This window comes from Salvia hispanica, chromosome 4 (genome assembly GCF_023119035.1).
Source record: "Salvia hispanica cultivar TCC Black 2014 chromosome 4, UniMelb_Shisp_WGS_1.0, whole genome shotgun sequence".
NCBI lineage: Eukaryota > Viridiplantae > Streptophyta > Magnoliopsida > Lamiales > Lamiaceae > Salvia > Salvia hispanica.
The window spans coordinates 42,072,156-42,095,473 of NC_062968.1; the positions used below are offsets into that span (position 1 = coordinate 42,072,156).

Sequence of the window (23,318 nt, forward strand, 5' to 3'; positions counted from 1 at the left end):
AAGGCATTACAATGACCTCGTAATGGCCATATCTAGTGCGGACAGAGTCTTCGGCACATCGTCTTGGTCGGAACTTCTGTTTGTGCTAGATATCAAATCGATATTTGAGAATACACCAGCTCCTTAGGGCTAGTCAAACAAGCCATCAATCCTTGGGTAAAAGGATTTAAATCATAAGTTGGATTGATAGTTCTATGATCCATTCACGCAGTCACATATATAGATTTTAAATACAATTGATCAAACAAAATTATTGAACTAGTACATATATTGGCAGTTTGAATGAAAGGTAGGAATTTTACTTTTTAGTTTTTATAATTTTATGAAATTAAAACGAATATATGGAAAATTAAAATTAATCCTTAATTTTACCGGTTCTTCGGTTCTAACCCATCGTTCTTGGTTAGAACCGAGAACCGCCTAAACCCTAAACCCACTAACCGGAACCGAACCTTGACCTTATTATTTCAGTTCTTGGTTAACCGAGAATCGAAAAGATATGGTTCGGTTCTCGGTTAACCAAATTTCATGGTATTCCTCACCACTATTAAAGTTTGTGGGAAATACCAAATTTAAATAAAGTTAATGATTTTTAAAGCTATTTTCCTAAGATATAATGCACAATTCATGACAAATTGTGCAGTTATAATTATGACATTCATCCTTAATTATACTTTACTTAGAAACAATAACACGGTAAATAATAAATTTGGAAAACTGAATCTTTTTCCTCCATGCAATTATATCCTCGCTCCCCACTCCCACTCCCATTCTTTTATGCAAAAATGGAAAACTACGCAAATAATTGTAGTTGTTCTGAATCTGCTTGTCAAAATGGAGACCTTTATTAGTTGCCAAAATGTAAATTTATAATATGAAATGTGACAGCAAATTATACGAATTCCTATTCGCACAAAATAAAATACAAATGGCAATAGATTTTAGTGATTGAAAACATGATCTTTCCCGAAAAATAGAAAAGTTAGAAAATTGTAGAAAATAAGTCAACATTAGTCTTTACAATAGACTGTAGTGAAATAGAAAACATGATCTTTCCCAAAAAATGGAAAAGTTAAAAATTGTAAGAAAATAAGAGACAAGATTATCTTCATAATTACACACTCCTCTCTCTATATATATACCCTTCCAAAGCATTGTATCTCCATCTTCAGCAATCAACTTTTCTTTCCCATATTTTTTGTGTGAGAGAGAGGTTGTGAACTGAAGATGATGATGATGCGTAGACACGCATTCTCCCGCGCCGCCGCCGCCTCCAAATCCAAATCCACACTCTCTCACACCAGCGAACCTCCTCTCCCGAAAATTCCCGCCTTCGACTACGTCCCCCCACCGTACACAGGCCCCTCCGCCGATGAGATCCTCGCCAAGCGCCGCCAGTTCCTCAACCCCTCCATCTTTCATTCCTTCAAAACGCCTGTAACATTCGCAACGTGAATACTTTATTATTAGTATTCTCTTTGAATGCGAATGTGATTTGTTTTTATGTTTTGTGAAGTTGTGTTTGGTCGATGGGAAGAAGCAGTATCTGTTCGACGATAAGGGGCGGAGATATCTGGACGCGTTCGGCGGGATCGCCACCGTGGGATGTGGCCACAGCCACCCAGAGGTGGTGGACGCCGTCGTTGATCAGATGAAGCGTCTCCAGCATCCCACCGTCCTCTATCTTAATCCTGCTATCGCCGATTTTGCTGAGGCGCTCGCTTCCAAGTTTCCCGGCGATCTCAAGGTTTGTACATAACATTGCCAAAATATGTACTTATATTTTTTGGCCTTTCACTACAACAAACATAACGGATTTATGTGTTTAATTATATCAACAACACTATTAATAAAATGTCCTTATTGTTGCTGCTCCAACTAAAATTAGAAATGTCCTCTAAAAGCAAAAGATTAAGATAATTTATCACCTTAGTGACTTTCTTTTGCTTTCTAATTATGGTTACTTAAAAAAAATTCAACCGCTAGTAGTAATAATTGTTGTTCTGATTTAGGTCATTTTCTTCACGAATTCGGGGACAGAGGCGAATGAGCTGGCCTTGATGATGGCGCGATTGTACAGTGGCTGCCACGATGTGGTTTCGATTAGGAACGGCTATCATGGTAATGCTGCCGGCACAATGGCTGCCACTGCTCAAGGAAGCTACAAATTTAATGTTGTGCAGGTATTTTGATATTGAACAAAATCTCTTAATTTTTCAAATCATTGAAAGCTTGTTCCATTTATGCTTCTATTTTTGACAGACTGGAGTGCATCATGCACTGAATCCAGACCAGTATAGAGGCGTCTTTGGGTCGGACGGATTGAAGTATGCAAGAGATGTGGATGATATAGTTACTTACGGAACGTCTGGCCGTGTTGGTGCCTTCATTGCTGAAGCCATCCAGGTACACATCTTGCTTTTTTTTTTGTCTTGTGGTGTACAAGTATTAATGGATTGCAATCTCTACAGGGAGTTGGTGGGGTTATGGAGTTGGCTCCGGGATATCTTCCTGCTGTCTACGACACCATAAGAAAGGCGGGTGGCCTTTGCATAGCTGATGAGGTCCAATCGGGCTTTGCTCGTACGGGGAGCCATTTTTGGGGCTTTGAGGCCCATGGGGTTGTGCCTGATATAGTAACCTTGGCCAAGGTACTTTCTCATTTTCTCCAAGTTATGTCTTCATTTCACAACAACATTTTATATTGCGTGTGTATCTATCATCTCAGGGCATTGGGAATGGAATGCCACTCGGTGCAGTGGTCACCACGCCCGAGATTGCAAAGGTCTTGACTCATCGGAACTATTTCAACACGTTTGGTGGTAATCCCGTGTGCAGCGCTGCCGGTCTTGCAGTGCTTAAAGTGATAGAGAAGGAACAGCTTCAGCAGAATGCTCTCACTGTCGGATCGTACCTCAAGGATCGCCTCATTTCCTTGAAGGACAAATACGAGATCATCGGTGATGTCAGGGGAAGAGGGTTGATGCTTGGAATAGAGCTTGTAACGGACCGGCAGCTGAAAACCCCTGCCAAGGATGAGATTGTTTATATACTGGAACTAATGAAAGGTGATTTTCTTTTCTACTTGAATTCTATTTTAATGATCATGCTTGTACTCAAAAATCCTAATGTGTAAATGCTGTGTTGACAGATTTGGGAGTGGTGATCGGGAAAGGGGGGTTCTTCGGCAATGTGTTCAGGATCACACCGCCCCTCTGCTTCACCGAGGAGGATGCTGGTTCGTGTCCATATCGCGTTGATTAATTTCGTTGCAACCTTATTATGTGTTGATGCTGATTTATTATGTTGATGCAGATTTCCTTGTGAATGCGATGGACTATTCATTGTCGAAGGTGTAGAGTTGGATCAGTGAAGTATCTTCCCAGAATGAATGGAAGGGTCTACAAAAATGGAATATCGTTTACCGTGCCAACTTAATTTAGTAGAGTACTAGTAATTTTTGATAACTTAATTTAGTAGAGTACTAAGTAATTTTTATTTGTTTACATTTCGGTCTCTTTTATTTCTCTTGCGATTGTTTCTAAACTTTGAGAAAATACTCAGTGTCAGTAGTCAAGTGAATTCTTACCTTATTCCATAAGTACTACTCCCTCCGTCCCAAGGTATTAGACCAACTTTCCTTTTTGGGATGTCCCAACATATTAGACTCATTTCCTTTTTTAGCAAAAAGCATATATCCTATTTTATTCTCCACCTACTTTTTTCTCTCTTCTCTCCCCTACTTTTACCCTCTCTCATACTTTACTCTCTTCATTTTAACTATTTAAATATCAATTCATTAAATCATGTGCCCAAAAGAAGTGAGTCTAATACTCCGGGACGGAGGGAGTACTTATTTATATCAATTATACGACATATTGTATTTTTTAAGAACATTTATAATTCTAAATTATTATGCATTAAATATACAAAAATTCAAGATTTTTTAAAAATTTTGACATCGGAATATATGAAAGTGAGATTTCGTTGGAATCTTTATAAAATTACTTTTAATATATGTTATGTAAAATAATAATCTAAATTGTGATGGTTATAATTATTTTTAAAGTTATAGCATATTTTTTAAAAGTTAATTATAACTAACTTTTGGTCAATTAACACTAATATCCTTAATTGATGAATGATGCTATACATTGATTTAATAATCAAGGCTATTATTTAATTTTAATTAGTAATTTAAAGGTGAGTCGACAATATAACGTAGACCTGCCCAAGGTTTATCGAACCGGCAGTTAAAACCGAAATCGTAACCGCCATTTACAGTTCCGAACCGAAACCGTAAAAATTTATCTGAACCGAAACCGTCGATTTTTGAACCGTGGTTCAGTTCAGGTTCAAAAATTTTTGAACCGAAATCATGCCGGGACCGCCGGTCCCGGGCGGTTTCAAACCGGAACTACAAAAAACCGCCGAAAAACCGTGAAATCAAGCCGAAACCGCAAAAAAAAACGGCGGTTCGGAACCGTGAAAACCCATAAAAAACCACCGGAAAACTGTCGGTTCGGAACCGAAACCGACAGTTTTGGAACTGGATCCGTAACCGCAAAACACCCTCGCTGTTCGGTTTCGGTTCAACAATTTCCAAAATCGAAACCGGCGGTTCCGAACCGTAACGACCGGTTCCTGAACCGTTGGCACCTCTAATATAACGCACTCACCCCTCAACTACATATACTTAAGACCATATGCACATCAATTGTGAAATACCCTTATTAAGAAATAAAAACACCTCCCTCCCATAATAGATGTTGCACATTTTGTTTTTAGTTTGTCCCACAAAAGATGTCACATTTCCTTTTTTGAAAAATGTTTTTCCTCACATTAATGTAAATATATACTCCCTCCGTCCCAGATTTATAGTCACATTTTGCCATAAAAGTTCGTCCCACATTTAGAGTCACATTTAGAACTTTCCATATTTGGACATAAAATTTTACCCCATTATTCACTAAAATTACACTCAAATGTCATTATCTACATTAAAATCAATCAAAACCAAAATAAAAAACCAAAAAGTCAAAAAGGGACTCGACCCACCTTCAACCAACTCACTTAATTTATTACACACTCCATCATCTCACTTCATTTATTACACACTCTATCATCTCACTCCATCATCTCATTTCATTTATTACACACTTCACCTCTCACTTTATTAATTACACACTCCACCAATTCATTAAAACTCGTACCATAACTAAATGTGACTATAAATGTGGGACAGAGGGAGTATTATTTTCTTTCTCTACCTAACACATAAAACATCTCTGAAAATCTCGTGTCACTTTCCAACTATACCGTCTAATATGAGACGAAAGGAATAGTACCTATAATCATTTACCTTTTTTTTATAATTATTATTAAAATATTGAATCGACAGTCTAAAATATTGAAGTCGTTGGCGCCTGTCTTCTTAACTAAAATAAAGCTAAAAATAATTTTGCGATTATAGTACATTTCATAGTAGTAGAGTTATTTTTCTTTTCTAATAGAAGTTAATACTTCACATTTTTATCACTTATTTTACTCTCTCTTACTTTATTCTATTTTTATCTCTCTATCTTTTTTATTTTCTACTTTATTGCTTATTACTTTACTACAATTTTTTTTAAATCTTATGGCAAAAAGAAACACCTTCACTATAGCAGAATGGAGGGAGTATCATTTAGCCTACTTAATTATTTTATATAACGAATAAATACATTAAATGATTAAATAATAGCACTCATTTTAGCTAGTATTTACTGTAGTAGTGCTTAATTCTCACATGTTAGTTGTTTTGTGAAAATTAACAAGAATTAATTAAATTTAAATTTATATAATAACTTTTGATTATTATTATGTTAAAATAGTGATAATTACGAAATATAGAAAGCCAAAGGGCTATAATCAAACATGAGACGCATGCATTATATGTGTGTAAATTGACTATTGGCCTTTTTATAAAACGCATTGTCGTACAATATGAACAATATTACTATCTCTATATTAGAAAAATGCTTCTTTTTTTTTTCGTTTTAGACGTAACCGATTTATGTTAAAAAATACGTTTGGTATGCAAGTTTATGTGATATTTGGTTCATACATCATCAGGACGATTGTGTATAAAGTTAAAAGGTGAATTTTTAATAAAATTCTAATTCAAAGAGTTTTGAAGTGACAATAGTGTTATTATGAATTTTTTTAATAAAATTGAAAAAGTGAAAAGATTTTATCTATTTTAATAATAATCAGAGGAAATATATTGAAATGAAAATGTTTTTTAATAATAAAATTAAATAAGAAAGTGGAAGTGAAGAGTTTTTTCAAAATAAATTGAATATGCAGATCTTTGCACCACCGGCGGCCACCGTCGCCATGCGCTGCCCCAGCCGCCGCCACCTCTCCCTCTCCAGATCTACCTTTCTCTCTTTTGGGTATGTCGCTGTCGCCACTATGCATGCACAGGCGGATGCTGCCTCCAGCCCGGTGAGGTTAGTCCTATTTTCTTCCCTTTTTATTATATTTTCCTAAGATTTAAAATCCTTATTTTTTAGAGTTTTGGTGTTCCACTATGCAGATTCGTAAAGATTTTGATTTTAGTGATGGATTGGGGGTGTGGGGCTGTCACCTTTGGCGACGGGGTGTCGAAGCTCGCTGCCGGAAGTCTAGAAGATTCATCCTCTTAGATAAGTTTCATTAACTACCTTATACTATTAGTTGTTGTAGGATTTAAGTTCTTTCTACTTCATTAGTATTGGGAGTACAGTATTTGTTATGCTATTGGTGATGAAACATGGGATATCAATTGGGTCGGTCCTAATTGGGTTGCGGATCAATCGGGTGCGGGCTAATCGGGTTGTGGTTTCTTTCGAGTTATAAAAGTTCAACCCCAACCTTAAAAGCTTGGGTTTCGGGTTAGTCCGTCGGGTTAATCGGGTGACTACCGATAAGATTAACGTTTGATCAATCCAATAAATAATGATGAAAATTAGCTATATTCATAAAATGTAAAATATCTATTTATGATAAAATTTGAGATATATGTTCAAACTCAATCATAAATATGAAAAAATACTAATATTTGAGATATTTCGTGAAATTTTAATTTAAATATTTTTTTAGTGAATTTGAAGTTTTTATTTTAATTATCAATTATTATATTAATAAAAATTAAATATATAATTTGTATATTTAATATAAAATTGAAAGTTATTTTTTAAGTTATCTATATTATAAAATTAATCAATGAAGTGTCGAATTAGGAGTAAAAAAATAGAATAATAGAAATTTTATCGGGTTTTCAGACCAACCCATCGGGTTTCCGGGTCTGGTCCTGACGGGTTGCGGGTTAATTGGGTGCAGGCTAATCGGGTTATAATTTTATCGGGATGGAAATTTCCAGCCCTAACCCTGCAAATTTAGCGGGCTATTCAGACCAACCTATGGGTTGCGGCCCTGACATCCCTACATGTGACCTTGGTGTTGCCTAGTGTATTTACAGCAGCTCTATGTTTCAAGTGTGAATGCATGTATGTGATGAAGAATATGAAAAGAGACTTGGAGGTAGGGGTGCTTAAACGGTTCCCCGGTTCTTGGTTAACTGGAATCGGTCGGTTAATTGAGGAACTGAGAATCGGAAAATCAGTTTCAGTTCTGGTACCGGTTCCAACTTTTTATATAAAACCGGTTCCGATTCTAACCGGAAACCGAATTACAATTCAATTTTATTTTTATAATTTAATATACTAATAAATCTAACTTAATTAACTTAATATTGAACTGAAATAAAATAATTTGAAACATTGTTTGATTTTAAGATTTAAATAGTGTTAACGAACTCTATTTTCTGAAGTATTTAAAATATTTAAACCGTGATGATTTGAATCTACAATTATTTTTCCAATTCATTTTTTAGAACTAACTACTATGAGTATAACATCATAAAGTTGTTTTTAATTTTCAAAAGAATTATACAAATACAATATCATTTCATATGATAGAAATTTAACTTTATACTAAATTTATGTAACAATTCATTTAATATACAATTTTAACCTGTTTATGTAGATTTATTAATTGTTCCGTATTAAACCAAAAAGTCATAACAAGATCAATTAGTATTGAAAATTCCATTGAATATTTATTTAGAAAAAAAAGAAGATGGAATAAACTCCTTTTTAAAAAATGCTAAATTTTAGAAGTCATTTTTTTATAAAAAAATTGCCAACATAAACTACTACACTTGGCATAACTCTTATCCATATATGAATATTATTGTATTATTGGTTTGTATTTTTTGTGTATCTATTTAAATTTTTAGGTATTATTTGTTATATATCCAAATATTGGATTATTATTTTATTAGTATTGAATTATTTAATATTATAAATATATTCAGATTAAAATTAAACATCGGTTCCGGTTCGGACACTACAAAAAAACTCACGATTTAGTGACGAAATTTTTCCGTCACTAATCAACAATATTTAGGCAATTAACAGATTTAGTGACAGATTAAGTACTGACAGCTCCATCAATAATAAGCTTGTCAGTAAAAAACAATTAGTGACGGATTTCCGCACTAAAGTTATAGTGACGGAAATCAAAGGCGGCAACCATGGTAGATTCTGACGGAATATTCTGTCACGAGTTAGTGACTGACATTTTTCAACCGCTTATCCGTCACTAATCCCTGAAATTCCACTGCGTCACTAATTTCCGTCACTAATCTGTATTTTTTTTGTAGTGGGAACCGACTGGTTCTTAATCGGCCGGTTCCAGTTCTAGGATTTATGAAAAATTGAATCCGATTAACCGGTTCGGTTAGAACTGGAACGGCCGAATAAGCAGGACTACTTGGAGGTTACCTTTGTGTGAGGGAGAAACGATTGGGTTGTGGGGCCTTGGTCTTGTAAAACTACACTCTTTCTCGATTTTAAGAAAGATTTTACTTCGGTTGTGTGTGCGGGTGAATTTTTTTAAAAGTGATGGGAGATGAAAGTGAAAGGTCAAGGTATATATATACATCTTTGATTTGGCAAGTGGGTTGTGGAATTTAATACCCCATATCTTTATCAATCTATACATAATCTGTAACACCCATTTCCCGATCGTCGACCGTTCGGGTAGGAGACGTCACAATTCCGGTACCGTAAAACCCGGTAAATTTAAAAATTCATTTTTCCAAGCATTTCATAAAAATAGGGGTGACGATAACCCATATAGGGTGCCAACAACCCACACAAGGGTGACTAATTGCTATATTCAAGTTTACCAGTCATTCATGTAATGTCTTTGGAGTTACACTGACTTAGTTTTATGACTAACCAGTGATCGAGTAAGTCATCCTCTGAATATGTGTTTATCTTAGGAGTATCTTCCTAATAGCTTTAATCGTAAGTTTGAATATGCCTATGAGTATTACATTTGGTTATGATTACTCTAGTGAAGGCTAACTCAAGAGACACACGAGCTAATAAAGTTAAACAATCACATAGAGAAATGAAATTAATTAAAGATCAAGTACGCAACAAGAAATTATGGTGGAAAATATATGATAAGAGAACAACCAAACAAAATTTTCACAGAAAATGCATTTGTGGCAACATGTTTCAAACATGATGTGAAATGAATGGTGGTTCGATATATCTAGCTCCAAGACCTGCTTTGTGTATAATTGGGAGAGTTTTTGGCAAAGGTATACACGAAAGCATGTTTTGAGTATAAGTGGGAGAATGTTAGGTTTGGTATACTGAAAAGCATGTTTTGAGAAAGTTTCGTGCGAATAGAATCTTGCTTGTATACGAAAAACTCTACAGTCTACTTTTAACCAGATTCAATATTATTCGAGCAATATCGTACGAATAAGATCAGTATATTATTCGATTTGAAAGCTAATTAAGTGTAACCTAATTTAACTAAAAATTTATCAAATTATTTTGTAATCCTATCCAATTAAATTTTGCTAAGTTAGTTAAGTGTAACTCAAATATTGGCAACGATAAAAGAAGCCTAGAAGAAATAAGTCGGGTGGCGCGACCATGGAAAATAAGGGCAATATTGTCATTCAGATTAGGTATAAAATTGGTCAGTCCTCAATCGAAAATCCCTTCGTCTCCATCCTTCCATCAAACCCAAAACCCCAAGCAGCTTATTTCTCAGTTCAAATTGAACTTACACAGTATTTAAATTAGCTCAGTGCTTTTGATCTGATTCAATTCGAGTTGCAGAAAATGGGAAAAGCCAAGGGAGATGCTGCAAGAACCAAATCTCGCCCCTCCAGCAGCAGGTTCCTCCCCCAAATTTATAGAATAAATAATTTATGATTTTTTTGAGAGGTATTTCGATGGGAATCCCCTCAAAAAAGGATAATTAACTGGTTCGGAGATTAAAAATTCAAAATTTTTGCAGCATGGCTGCTTCACTGTTGCCGTCGGGCGCCACCGTGGTAGGGTTCGGAGGCTACGTTGGGAGTTCACGTGTGGACTCATCACTCGCATCGACGCCAGATGCTGTTCCGGTAACGGTCAGTTTTTATTCTGTTTCTATTTTCGATGACAACTTTGAGCTTAATTATTAAGTATTACGTTGTTTGTGGATTGAGCAGGATATTGACGGTGACCTGGCGCTGCATTTGAAGCGGCTTTCGCGGAAAGATCCCATCACCAAGGTAAATTGTAACGCCTCTTGCGACTTGAGCTTGTTATTTTTTTGGATTTTGTGTGCCTTGATGCTTTGTTGATTGTTGTTTGTTGCGTTGATGATGGAATCTTGATAGTTTGTTAAGATAAATTCATAGCTAGTGATAAAGAGAAATTACTTTGTTGGATGAAATATAGTTACTGCTATATAGGTCTTAGTTTGTGTATATTAAGTTAATGTTGGATAGGTAACCTTGTTGTGAATCATTGAATATTCTGATCTGAATATTGAATTGTTAATGTTTTTTCAATTGTGTAGAACATATGATATTGTTCTGGATTGCTTACTTTTGATTGTTACACAGCTTAAAGCTTTGACATCGCTTTCTCAACTTATGGAAGAGAAATCTGCAAAGGAATTAGTAGTGATCATTCCTCAGTGGGTAAAGCTCATGTCGATAAATTTACTCGTTGATTTGTAAACCTGGACTTTCAAAGACTATGCTGCTAAAATTCTCACGCATTAATGCTCGTTTTCTCTTCCACAGGCATTTGAGTACAAGAAGCTGTTACTCGACTACAACAGAGAAGTTCGACGAGCAACACATGATACCATGGCTAATCTTGTTACTGTTGTGGGGTTTGTGCTTGATTCATTTTATTTGACTGATATAATTTGATGATGTATAGATGTTTGTAATTTAAGAATTTAACAAAATTTGAAGTTGCTATATATTTTTATGCATATGCCTATATAGAGATGCTGCTTTGTAGATCTAGTCAGTTACAATCTAGAAATGTTGCAATTCCTATCAGCCAAGTCATTGATAATCCAACCAGATCATGTAACTTCATACGAAAACTCATTCAGAATAATTATTTTGAATTCAATGCTATACTTTTATTGTAAATTAGAAGATTATAAATAAAAAAAATGTTCAGACTCACCTCACTTCCTCCTTATCATACTTCAAACTGGTATATTTATTCAGCAGCTAAGAAGCATGGTTTCGGTACACGATTTGTTTTTCTATTTAACTGGACATTTTATTATGTTTTAAGACTACAAAAACATTTTAGAGTGAGAAAAATATGATGAAAATATACACTTCCAATTTGGGCAAAAACTTGGATTTGATCAGACCATGGATGACAGAATAAGAGTAACTCCGGTTATCAATTTGCATGCAGTTTAATATTTATTTTTTAACTTTATTTGTGGTGCATCTACTATGTTCATCTTTTCCTTTTTCCATTTCCAGAAGAGACTTGGCTCCACACCTAAAGCCTTTGATAGGACCATGGTGGTTTTCGCAGTTTGATTCAATATATGAAGTTTCCCAAGCCGCAAAGCGGTCATTTCAGGTGTATATATGGTTGGAGCATGTTGTTGACCTATATACTCTTGTTTTTGTCTTCTTTTTAAAGTTGATAAGCATTGGAAGTGTGATCTAGTTAACCACATAAATGAATTAGAAATGTTTTCTGCAGGTTCATATGTCATAAATTTTAAATCTATTCTCCAAAATTTGGTGGTAGTTTAATAGAGTATGGTTATATTCAATTCCCCAAAATTTTGTGATCGAAACAACTAGAAGCTTATACATGGAACCAGAGCTATCTAAACCAACTAATGTTTTTATTTAAAACTAAATTTTAAATCATCTTCATAATTCAGGATACTGATAATTGAAGTTGTATTAACAGTAAGTGCTTAAATTTCCATTTAAATTCGCATTTCCAAAGAATAACTTTAGTACCGTTGATTTTTATTGCAAAACCCAGTCCCTCCCTTTGTCAGCATCTTGCAAAGTCCTATCTCACCTGGTCCTATGATATATTGATATTACCTATAGAATTTTCAGTGTTTTAACTTCCATATGCTGTTCTCCATTGGATGTAGTTCTAAACTTTGCTTTATCTCAATTGAATGAAGTTTTTGTTAACTTTCTGATTTTGAATTACCAGACTGCATTTCCGGCTCAGGAGAAACGAATTGATGCCTTGATGTTCTATTCAACTGAAATATTTACATACATAGAAGAAAATCTGAAGCTCACTCCACAGAGTTTGTCTGATAAAGCCACTGCATCTGATGAACTTGAAGAAATGCATCAACAGGTAATGATGGGTATGAACGTATGGTGCTCATAAAAATGAATGACTAAAATCACTAAATTGTACTACCTCCGATCCTTAAAAATAGAAACTTTAAAAACTTTCTATTTTAGGAAATGGACCCCACAATCCACTAACACTACTTTCACTACCTTTTCTCTTCATCTCTCTTACTTTACCCATTTTTATTACCCTCTCTCTTACTTTATCAATTCTTCTCTCTTACTTTACCAATTGAACATTAAAACCCGTTCTGTTTCAAAAGTTTCTATTTTTCAAGGACGGAGGTAGTATGTTGTTGCTCTACTATATATAAACTTGGTTTTCACACCTGGTGAACGTTGTATTACTTTCCAAACATTAGCCAGATGAAATGCCTTCGATTTGTTTTTTGAATGTTATGATTCATATATACTTTTTTGAGTGAAAATTCATAAATTTTATATGATGCAATCTGTTTGAGGAGACTATTTCCGCTTATTCCTTTCCACTCTATCCACATCAAGGAACTTCTGCATTACTCTAGATATCTGTGAATTTATGCCCTAACAAGGAAAAAGAAGTAACATTTTTACTTTTTTGACAAAAGAATGCTATAGGAAATAAACTGTCTGACATTCACATGAAAACAGAAGCTGCTGTTTCTCTTTGTGTTGTCTGCATTTGAGTCTGTGTTATGCAATTCAGGAATTTAAGCACTCCAAGTAGCAATTATCTCAGCTTTTCATTTATCATCTTTTGACTTGAACTCTGCATCCATTGTAACTGTCATCTGAAACTGGCACATGATCTGGAGGCAGAATATGCAAAGATAAACTCGATATATACTATCAATTGTGATAATCTATCATGTCCTCCTCTCGTTCCTCCTGCGAATTCAGCTGAGTGGTTAACTGGTGCTAAGTAGGTTCACAAGTGCATATATTTGCCTGACCATAAAATCAATCTACCACCAGATAGGGGAACCAAATCACCGCTGTTTGTTTTCTTTACATGTAACAATCATTTCATAATGGTCTTAAAGAACTCTTTTGAGAAAAAAATCTATGTTTCTTATATTCTTGATGCTTCAACACTGAATTTGATAGTCTTCTGTGAATTTGGTGTTCTTGTCATATTGTTGACTCTTGTTATGTTTTTGTCTTCCAAGGTCTCTTATATTATATTGAATCGCAGGTGCTTTCTTCATCATTACTCGCAGTAGCAGCTCTTTACGATATTTTCTTCGCTCGGTCTGGTTCAGAATATGTAACTGGTGAATCGAAGTATGGAGTGAAAGCCCGGAGTGTAGCTCTTACTTCTGCAGAAAAGTTGTTCTCAAATCATAATTATTTTCTAGATTTTCTAAAGTCTCAAAGCCCAGTTATTAGGTCAGCTGCATATTCAGTTATTAGAAGTTGTTTGAAAAACATTCCTCATGCAATCGGTGAAGGAGATATGAAAGTTCTTGCGGGAACCATACTTGGTTGTTTCCAGGAAAAGAACCCAGCTTGCCATTCATCAATGTGGGAAACTTTGTTTCTTTTCACAAAAAGCTTTCCAAACAGTTGGGCCTCTGTGAATGTTCAAAAAACCATAGTAAACCGATTATTAAATTTTCTTAAGAATGGCTGTTTTGGATCTCAGCAAGTATCATATCCATCTCTGGTTCTGTTTTTGGAAATAGTACCTTCAGAAGCAATCAATGGGGAGAAATTTCTTATTGAGTTTTTTAGAAGCCTCTGGGAAGGAAGAAGCCTGTCTTATTCATCACAAGCAGATCAGCTTGCATTTTTTCTTGCAGCAGAAGAATGTTTTATTTGGAGCTTGCCAAATGCTTCCAGGTATGGAATATACAGCAGTTATCTACTCTACATAACTATCCATAAAATTCATTGTGGTTTTGGTAGTTTCTTTTCCTTTTTATCTTTTTAAGAGGTAACAGCTAATTCTTCCTATGTGGTATCAGATATGTTGATGGGGAAGATGGCATTTACCATCTACAGTGTAAGCTTGTAGATGAGATTCTGCTAGGCCTATTCTGGCATGACTATTTATCGTCAGCCAGCTCAAAAGACCAGGATGTACCCTTTTCATCATACTCTCTGGGCCATTCAAATAGTAGCATCCAGCCTATTTATAAGGAGTCAAGAGAAGTAGTGAAAAGTAAGTATTCGAGGGATCGTGAGGAAAGTCTTGGGAAATGCATCATTAAGATCATTTCTGGGATTCACAGCATAAAACACGATCTGCTCTTGATTTTTTCTTCAAAATTTCAAGCGGGTTGTTTGGATATGTTTCAGAAAACAGAGTATTCTTCTCAAAAAATGCAGAAGATAGTCAAATTTATTTTACTACTTGATGGGGTGCAGAAAGGAGAGACATGGCCTTTGCTGGACTTAGTCGGACCCACTTTGGCAAAGTCTTTCCCATTAATTGGGACACTCGTAAGTTAAAGAAGGATACATTACTCTCTATGTTTAGTTATATGGCATGGATTTTCATATTTTACAGTAGTTTATCCTGACAGGCTCCGAATCCAACTTAAATTTGACCTTTGGGAAAGAATAGGCAGACTGTAGGTTTTTTTAATAATCCATATGATAAGTTCTTGAGTGATGAAAGTCATGCCAGGGTGTCAAAAATGTGGCGAGTGCTAAATGGCCAAGAAAGGGAAGCTTCAGATAGAATCATAGAAACCACCTTCTACGAGATTTGATAAAAGTTCAATTAAATGGAAAGGCTTCCTTACTGGTAGAGGCATGAGTGGCTCTGGATTGCTGAATAGTTTATAACTTGAAATAAGATAAGAAACTAAAAACATTGAGACCCGTGCTTGTGGGATAGCGCTAGGCCACTGATTGTACCCCTAAATTCTTAACTGTATCTGTCAGGTGATGTTGCACTGTATTACTTGGCCTATACATTTTCCACAAAATGAGGACTAGCTTTATGTTCGTTATTTTGAGCAGCTATATTTGGTTTCTGGCTCATTGGCTTGACAATTAGAGATTTGTGCTGTCTTTTATGGAAATGATGTGCTAGTTCATACCGATATTTTGTTACAGTTAATTTAATATATCATGTTATGTACCCATTCAAAAACAAAGCTCTGTTTATGTCTCCTAACGAATTTTCTAGTCATTCATAACATCATTGTATATATTTGCTTTAAATCAGGACTCACTGGACGCAGTTCAGATAATTTTGGTTTCTGTATCTGTATTTGGACCTCGCAAGATAACTCAAGAGCTTACATGTAGTGAATTGGGAGAGGAACAGTTTCTGAAATCATTCAATGAGATAATTGTTCCTTGGTGCTTAAAAATATTTAGTCCATCTACTGCTGCTAGATTGGATCTCTTGCTTGCCTTAGTTGATGATGAGTGCTTCTCAGAGCAGTGGGATGCAATTATTTCATATATAGTGGACAGAGAAAAGGTTGGTTTTGATCCTGCGGCTGTGGATAGAAACTGCATATCTGTCTTGGCTATTTTAATGGAGAAGATAAGGGAGAGAACTAGGATGACTGTTCGACACTCTGCATTGTGTCAAGAAAACTGGCATCATGAACTTCTGGATTTGGTTGCTGTTCATGTTGCACAAGCCTATCCCCCGTTTGGAAATTCTGATGCTCAATTTTTGTGGTAGGCTGATCTCTCTCAAAAAATATTTCATCCTTTACATTGCTTGGAATTGCATTAAGAAATGGTGTTTGGTCTCTTGCTCCACTACCTGCATTTTAAGATGTTGATAATTCTTTTACTTGAGTAGACTGAGATGTGGATACATTCTTCATTTACTATTTCTATTGACAACTGCAAAATGGCGATTCATATATCAGCTATAGTGCATTGGCTGAAAGCTGTTTATAGGTTGAAAGCAGGTTCATGCATATAGAACCTTTAATTTAAATGATTAAACAATTACTGATCATACAAATTTGGAAAGCTTTAAGAATTTAAAGCTTCAGCATCTTTTGGGTGTGAGAATATCAACCAATTATTTTCACATTCTAGTTGCTTAAGAATATCAATGATCCTCTAATGATTCTTTTGTAGGTAAATTTAGCATTGCTTGGTGGGTTTGCTTTTAAATCATAAAGAATTCAAGGCACTTCTTTATTTCAGATGTAGCTGCAGACAGAGTTGGATTTCTTGTTATGGTGTTTTCTATTATATTGGGATAATTTATACCTCGTAAAAATTAATCTAAAATATTTACTCATGTCCTATCCCAGAAAAAAATTACTCTAGTAAACTCTAGTAAAATATTTACAATCTATTACTGTGAGGATCTTGTAAATTTGTGACTCTTTTCCTGTGACTGTTGCACTATCGTTAGTAGCATATTAGTTTTGTGGAAACCATATTCTTCCTTATAATTGCAGTGACTGCTGACCAGTAACTTTCTTTCTACAGAACAATATAATGAATTGTTCAATTAATTTGTTTTTTCTTATTGTGTTTTGAAAATTTTAGAAGTTGCCATTGTTTATGTACTTCGTAGAATTGTTGACTCTGAACAGGCCTGTTCGTTGGTGGGATGTGAGATAGCGGGTCTATCTTTTTCCTTATCTTTGAGTAGTAGAACATTGATTTGTTAATCCATACATTCCAATTTTTCTATACAGCGCTGTCCTCGGTGGAGGATCAAAGGATGATAATATTTCCTTTGTCTCATGGAACACATCAGTTCTGATATTCATGGAAGTCAGAAAGTGGCTAATGACTTTTGTGATGGATTCTACATTTTCTTGGGTTAAAGATCTAGGTTCCTTTTTGTTTAACGGGAGAAGTCTTTCACACCGGAGTATGGGATCTTCTGATACTGTTTTGGAGAAAACTCATTTTGCCCTGGATATTCTCCGTGGTAGTTCTTTTTCTCTCAGTACAGTTGAGGCTGAAAGCGAGCTTCTTCAAGACATATTGGCTGCTGTTTTCATAATAGACTGGGAATTTAACTGGGTTAATGTTTCTGAGCACAAGTTTGATGAAGAGCATTCAGGAAAGACTGGGACCAGGTTGTCATTTTATGAGGCCGTCCATGACTTCCGGTGCAAAGCATGCGGACAGTTATTGAAAGTGTTTGCTGTAAATAGCCGGAAGGTTTTGGCAACTGCTTTGGCACAGGCAATAAAATGCACTATGTTTATGGATAGTATATATTCTTCAGAGAATTTTATTTCTTCCTGCTGCCATTGGGCACTTGATATTTTTGAACTTTTCTGTCAAGACCAAGTTGAGGAACAACAGTTGTTGGACCAGTTATTGAGTAAGAATGAGTTGTGGCCATTATGGGTCGTACCAGATAAGACTGGAGCCAGATTGAGAACTGACAATGTTCCTACTCAAGTGAGTTGTTTTGTGCTCTGTTATTCTTGTTCGTTTTATCAAATTGCACTTACTGATGTCCCTTATCTAGTTAGGCCAGACTAAACATTTTATTTTAACTTACTATCTCTGTATTACAAGATATAAGAGACCTTGCAAACTATTGGAGCTTCTAATTAATATTACTATAGTGCTCTAGCCTGAATGTCCTTGGTTGATATTTCTGAAGAAATGTTTCATTCAGCAAATTTTATATCCATGTACAAGAGGTAGTAGGCATTCCAGGCAGAATTACGTGATTGGAAGTTTCAAACTTTCAAATGTCATGTCCGAATTACTATAATAGCAAAGTTTGTATTTTCCATCACCTGAGCTGAAGTTGAACAATACTTCTTCCGTCCCCCAATATGCATTCCACTTTGACCCCGCACGGGTTTTAAGAAATGTAATAGAAGGTTAGTTGAAAAAGTTAGTGGAATGTGGGTCCTTTTATAATAAAATGTGAGTGAGAATGAGTTAGTGGAATGTATGGTCCACTACCAAAAGTGGTAAAATTTAATATGGGACGGACCAAAATGGAAAACTGGGACACAAATGGGGGACAGAGGGAGTATTATTTTGCTTTGGTTTTCTTATTTCTTCATAGATTTCGACTTCATAAAGTCTATACCCCCTTAAACTTGCTCCCAATTTTGGTTAGTTTATTTATCAACTAGATGACAGGAATTCTCGGCTTGCTGTAACAGTGTGTTAGTAAAAGTTTTCTATTTAGTTGTTTGCTTGAGTAATTTATTTAGGAAATAGTATATAGACCCCCAACCCGTAAATAAATTCAAAATATAACGTTCCCCTTAAAAAAAAATCACTTTTTGGTTTTACACACTAAGTGTGTCTTAATGTGTAGGACCAAAAAGGTTAATTGAGCAAATGTACATGACCAATTTTGAACTTTAGTCTCTTAAATATAGGCAATGGAAGTTAACAACAGCAATTTGTTTTGTAGGGACCCAAAAATTCCAAATTTGTTGCTCTGGTTGACAAACTAATATCTAAACTTGGATTTGATAGAATAATAGCTGGTTCTGTATTTGAAGCATCAGCTTCTTCTGCTGAGTGTTCTGTGGATAACTTGGCAATCAGTCAATCACATTATTATCGGCCTTGGCTTGCCGCTGAAATTTTGTGCACATGGAAATGGCTAGGCGGCAGTATTTTCAGTTCCTTTTTACCTTCTTTAATCAGCTACGTGAAGAGTAGAGATCATGGTTTATCAGATTCAATTTTGAGAATTCTGCTTGATGGTGCCCTTGTCCATGGAGCTGGAAATGGGTTAAATCTCTTATGGCATGCTTCAGCTGATGAGTTAGAGGCTGTTGAGGAACCCTTTTTGAGAGCGCTAGCATCTTTACTCTCTACATTGTTCCAAGAAGATGTTTGGGGAAATGACAAGGCTGCATCACTCTTCAAATTATTACTGGAGAAACTCTACATCGGTGATGCTGTGAATTCAAATTGCTTGGAGGTTTTACCATCTGTTGTCAACATACTTATTGTCCCTTTGGTCATTGGATATGGAGATTCTATGAACAATCAGCATGATCTGTATAGACTAAGTGAATTCCATAGTGCAACAATTGACTGGATCAAGAAAACCATATCGTTCCCCGCACTGAATACATGGCATACTGGAGAAGGTAATCCGGAATTTTTTGATACATCATTTACAGTATGAATAATTGTAAGTTTTGAATTAAAAGGAATCAGATTCTTTAACAAATGCAGTTGATCTATTATATTTCAAGGCTTGGGACTTTTTCCAAGTTCTATGAGCTGTTTGTTTAACAAGGGCCGAATAGCTATATTTGTTTCACCAATCATTTTCATTAATAACTAATTGCACCGATTGCTATCATTTCTGCAGATATGGAGGACTGGCTTCATTTGGTTATTTCTTGTTTCCCTGTAAAAATAACAGAGTTGATAGGTGGGGTAAAACCAGGGAGGTATGTCTCCCACGTGGAGAGAACCACGTTGTATGATCTGTTTCTGAAGCAGAGGCAGGGGGCCTCGGCTGTTATAAATAAGCTACCTTTAGTGCAGAAGCTGATGTCGGAGTTGGTTGTTATTTCAGTTGCTTATTGCTGGGAAGATTTTGACGAAGATGACTGGAAATTTGTTATGCATCAGCTAAGATTTTGGATCGAAGCAGCAGTAGTCATGATAGAAGAAATTGTTGAAAATATCAATCAAACTTTAACAGATGGACCTAATGATTCCAATGCTTCATTAGATAAGATTAAAATAAATGTAGTAAGTATTGATTCTTTTGCCATAGAACTTGCAAGAAATGCACTTGTTGGGTTTTCTTTGCTTTGTTCCCTCATCAAACCATGGGACAAGTTACAGGATGGAAATGTAAATCCTTTAGGGGATGATAAATGGGAATTCATCACTGATCGTATATTCGAAGGTGTTCTGCGTTTGTTTTTCTGCACTGCTGTGACAGAGGCAATAGTGAATGCACGTTGTCCTGAGGCTTCCTCTATTATTGCATTGTCTAGACTTGATCATCGTAGGTTCTGGGAGTTGGTTGCTTCATGTTCTGTTCAGTCTAGTCCACATGCAAGAGACAAGGCTGTTAAATCATTAGAGGTTTGGGGGATGAGTGAAGGAGCTATAAGCTCTTTGTATGCTTTAGTGTTTTCATACAAACCTTTCCCACCTCTGCAATATGCGGCTTTTATTCTTCTATCGACTGAGCCTGTGGTTCAATCGGCTATTACATACTGTAGGGATGATGGTACAACCAATAATGAGGATTCTCTGGATACACCATCAGAAAATGCTCATTTAAGGGAAGAAATTTCTCACAAACTAGAAAAATTACCTCATGAAGTTCATGAAATGGATTTGGTGGCACATGAACGGGTGAGTAATATCTTGTTCAGGCAATAGCATTTGATTGCATGCTTTCTTACTTTTGTGTTATCCTATACTGTTATTCTTAACGATCATTGGCTTTATGTTGAATTCTCAGGTAAATGTATTAGTTGCTTGGTCTTTACTGCTATCACATATAGTATCCTTGCCATCATCATCACCTGAAAGGGAGAGAATGATCCAATATGTGCAAAATTCTACGAACCCAGCAATACTGGACTGTCTTTTCCAGCACATTCCCTTGGACCCATACATGGGCACCAGTTCAAAGAGAAAAGATATAGAGCTTCCTGCAGAAGTCTCTGAAGCAGCTAATGCTGCAAGACGTGCTGTCACATCAAGTTCGGTTTTGTTTTCTCTAGAGTTGCTTTGGCCCATTGAACCTGCAAAAATGGCTTCACTCGCCGGTGCAATATTCGGTTTGATGCTTCATAATCTTCCAGCATACGTCCGAGGGTGGTTTAGTGATATACGTGACCGCTCAGCATTATCTGCCATTGAATCTTTCACAAAAGCATGGTGTAGCCCAACATTGATCTCAAATGAATTATCTCAGGTTTGTGTTGCTTGGCCTAGACTTATTTTTTTTCACATGATTGTGGCTATTATATAGGCCAAGAAAGAACAATTTTTTTGGCTTTCTGTCTTTTACTCCAGCAGTATTGTTCTTGTGAGTTGCGTTAGCATTTTTGTTTGACTGGAGCGTCTTGTTTATTTTTTTCAGATTAAGAAAGCTAGTTTTGCGGATGAGAATTTCTCCATTGTCGTGAGCAAGTCAGCTAATGAGGTTGTGGCCACCTATACAAAGGATGAAACAGGGATGGATCTAGTGATTCACCTTCCTCCATCATATCCCCTGAGACCTGTTGATGTAGATTGTACCAGAAGCCTTGGCATTAGTGAGGTCAAGCGAAGAAAATGGTTAATGTCTTTGATGGCATTTATCCGCAATCAGGTATTTCCGGTAGATTCAGTTTACTTTGTACCTTCTTCACAGCTTCCCCTTACTTTTTTATTAAATCCTCAACAGTATCAACTTATTATGTAGTATATACATCATTCCATTGATGCTTATTGATAACACTTGACTTTTAAAACGTCGAACTTGAACATCACATGCTGATAATGTGGTGGAATGTGCAGAATGGGGCCTTAGCTGAGGCAATAAGGATATGGAAAAACAATTTTGACAAGGAATTCGAAGGAGTTGAGGAGTGCCCTATTTGTTACAGTGTCATCCATACCGTCAGCCATAGTTTGCCACGTCTTGCATGCAAGACCTGCAAGCATAAATTCCATTCGGCTTGTCTTTACAAGTGGTTCTCGACTTCTCACAAATCAACATGTCCATTGTGCCAGTCTCCTTTCTGATGCTGTAAACTATTATATGTTTATGGCTGAAATGATTTCAATCTCAGCTGCATCATATATTCCAATTAGAGCCCTTTCGCACTGCAACACTCAAGTACAGAACCGTGCTTCTGAAAGACGAGTTGTGGTGATCACGGGATCACCCACGTGCTCTTTATGTTTCTGATCCCTGGGCTCCTTTTGTTGTGCCTAGAAACAATGATTTGAATCCATCAAGATTCAGTATCTTAATAGAACTGACAAGGCATATCTGAAACCACCCACCTTGGTAAATTACGAGGAATCTACCCATTTTGTATTTGAAGAGACGAAGTAATTAGATGTGACAATAGGTGCATGCTAAATTTTGGAAATTTTACATGGATATTTACTTTTCCCAACTTGTAAATTGTAACGTATTTGTATTAGAGTTTTGAGGCAGAATTTTGAAATCGAATATTTAAATCTTCACGATTTTCACTTCTCTGGCAAACTTTTAGTCCAAGACAATTGGAAATTAAATACGTGCAAAGTGAAAAGTATGCTAGCAAAGGCGTAGGTTCATTAGTTATAACGCTGGTGAGTATAAAACGCCTACATGAATGGACATTGTTCTACCATCTGTAGCCTCTTTTATGCGTTAGGATTCGCAAAAACCTTATCTAAGAGGGATGTGTAAATCCACACCTTAAGGGCATGGGTAAGGGAAGGAAAGGAGGGTGCTTGTTTCTAGAGCATCGGAAGGAGGAACGGGGTTCACCGGGTGGGGTGACGACTGACGAGTGCCTCAGGTATAGCTGGTGGTGCAGCGCCTCACCGCTATGGGGTAAGTGAGGGGCTGGTTTCAAGGGAGGTGAGTTGTAGAGTGACAAGAAAAATAGGAAGGTTTTGGCCGTTCTTTTAGTTATTTATTTATTGTTATAATAATAATAATAATTATACGTACTTCCTCCGT

At 36.0% G+C, this 23,318-nt stretch overlaps 2 protein-coding genes across 3 annotated transcripts; both read left to right on the forward strand.

The window, feature by feature from the left end:
• Window positions 1-1,227: 1,227 nt before the first annotated feature.
• LOC125221106 (alanine--glyoxylate aminotransferase 2 homolog 3, mitochondrial-like) lies at window positions 1,228-3,528 on the forward strand. The gene is made up of 8 exons (XM_048123233.1): window positions 1,228-1,437; window positions 1,517-1,747; window positions 2,013-2,183; window positions 2,263-2,406; window positions 2,472-2,651; window positions 2,729-3,068; window positions 3,152-3,238; window positions 3,316-3,528. The coding sequence occupies exons 1-8, from the start codon at window positions 1,228-1,230 to the stop codon at window positions 3,357-3,359; spliced, it is 1,407 nt and encodes a 468-aa protein (XP_047979190.1). The 3' UTR covers window positions 3,360-3,528.
• Window positions 3,529-10,126: 6,598 nt separating this feature from the next.
• On the forward strand, window positions 10,127-22,843 carry LOC125219363 (E3 ubiquitin-protein ligase listerin). 2 transcript variants are annotated; one of them, XM_048121326.1, is made up of 16 exons: window positions 10,127-10,291; window positions 10,414-10,528; window positions 10,610-10,672; window positions 11,009-11,086; window positions 11,192-11,283; window positions 11,906-12,008; window positions 12,612-12,764; window positions 13,938-14,584; window positions 14,710-15,187; window positions 15,921-16,387; window positions 17,374-18,094; window positions 19,077-19,767; window positions 19,995-21,001; window positions 21,111-21,569; window positions 21,738-21,968; window positions 22,157-22,843. In XM_048121326.1, the coding sequence occupies exons 1-16, from the start codon at window positions 10,236-10,238 to the stop codon at window positions 22,382-22,384; spliced, it is 5,589 nt and encodes a 1,862-aa protein (XP_047977283.1). In that variant the 5' UTR covers window positions 10,127-10,235; the 3' UTR covers window positions 22,385-22,843. The 2 variants fall into 2 exon arrangements, with proteins under 2 accessions (XP_047977283.1, XP_047977284.1); XM_048121327.1 differs by having other exon boundaries at window positions 10,414-10,522.
• The last annotated feature ends 475 nt before the right edge of the window (window positions 22,844-23,318 follow it).

Coding starts and splice junctions, on each gene's coding strand:
- LOC125219363 (XM_048121326.1), top strand. CDS start 10,236: ATGGGAAAAGCCAAGGGAGATGCTGCAAGAACCAAATCTCGCCCCTCC. Junction 11,087..11,191: donor TAGTGATCATTCCTCAGTGG/GTAAAGCTCATG, acceptor TCTCTTCCACAG/GCATTTGAGTACAAGAAGCT. Junction 19,768..19,994: donor TACATGGCATACTGGAGAAG/GTAATCCGGAAT, acceptor TCATTTCTGCAG/ATATGGAGGACTGGCTTCAT.
- LOC125221106 (XM_048123233.1), top strand. CDS start 1,228: ATGATGATGATGCGTAGACACGCATTCTCCCGCGCCGCCGCCGCCTCC. Junction 2,407..2,471: donor TCATTGCTGAAGCCATCCAG/GTACACATCTTG, acceptor CAATCTCTACAG/GGAGTTGGTGGGGTTATGGA. Junction 3,239..3,315: donor CTTCACCGAGGAGGATGCTG/GTTCGTGTCCAT, acceptor ATGTTGATGCAG/ATTTCCTTGTGAATGCGATG.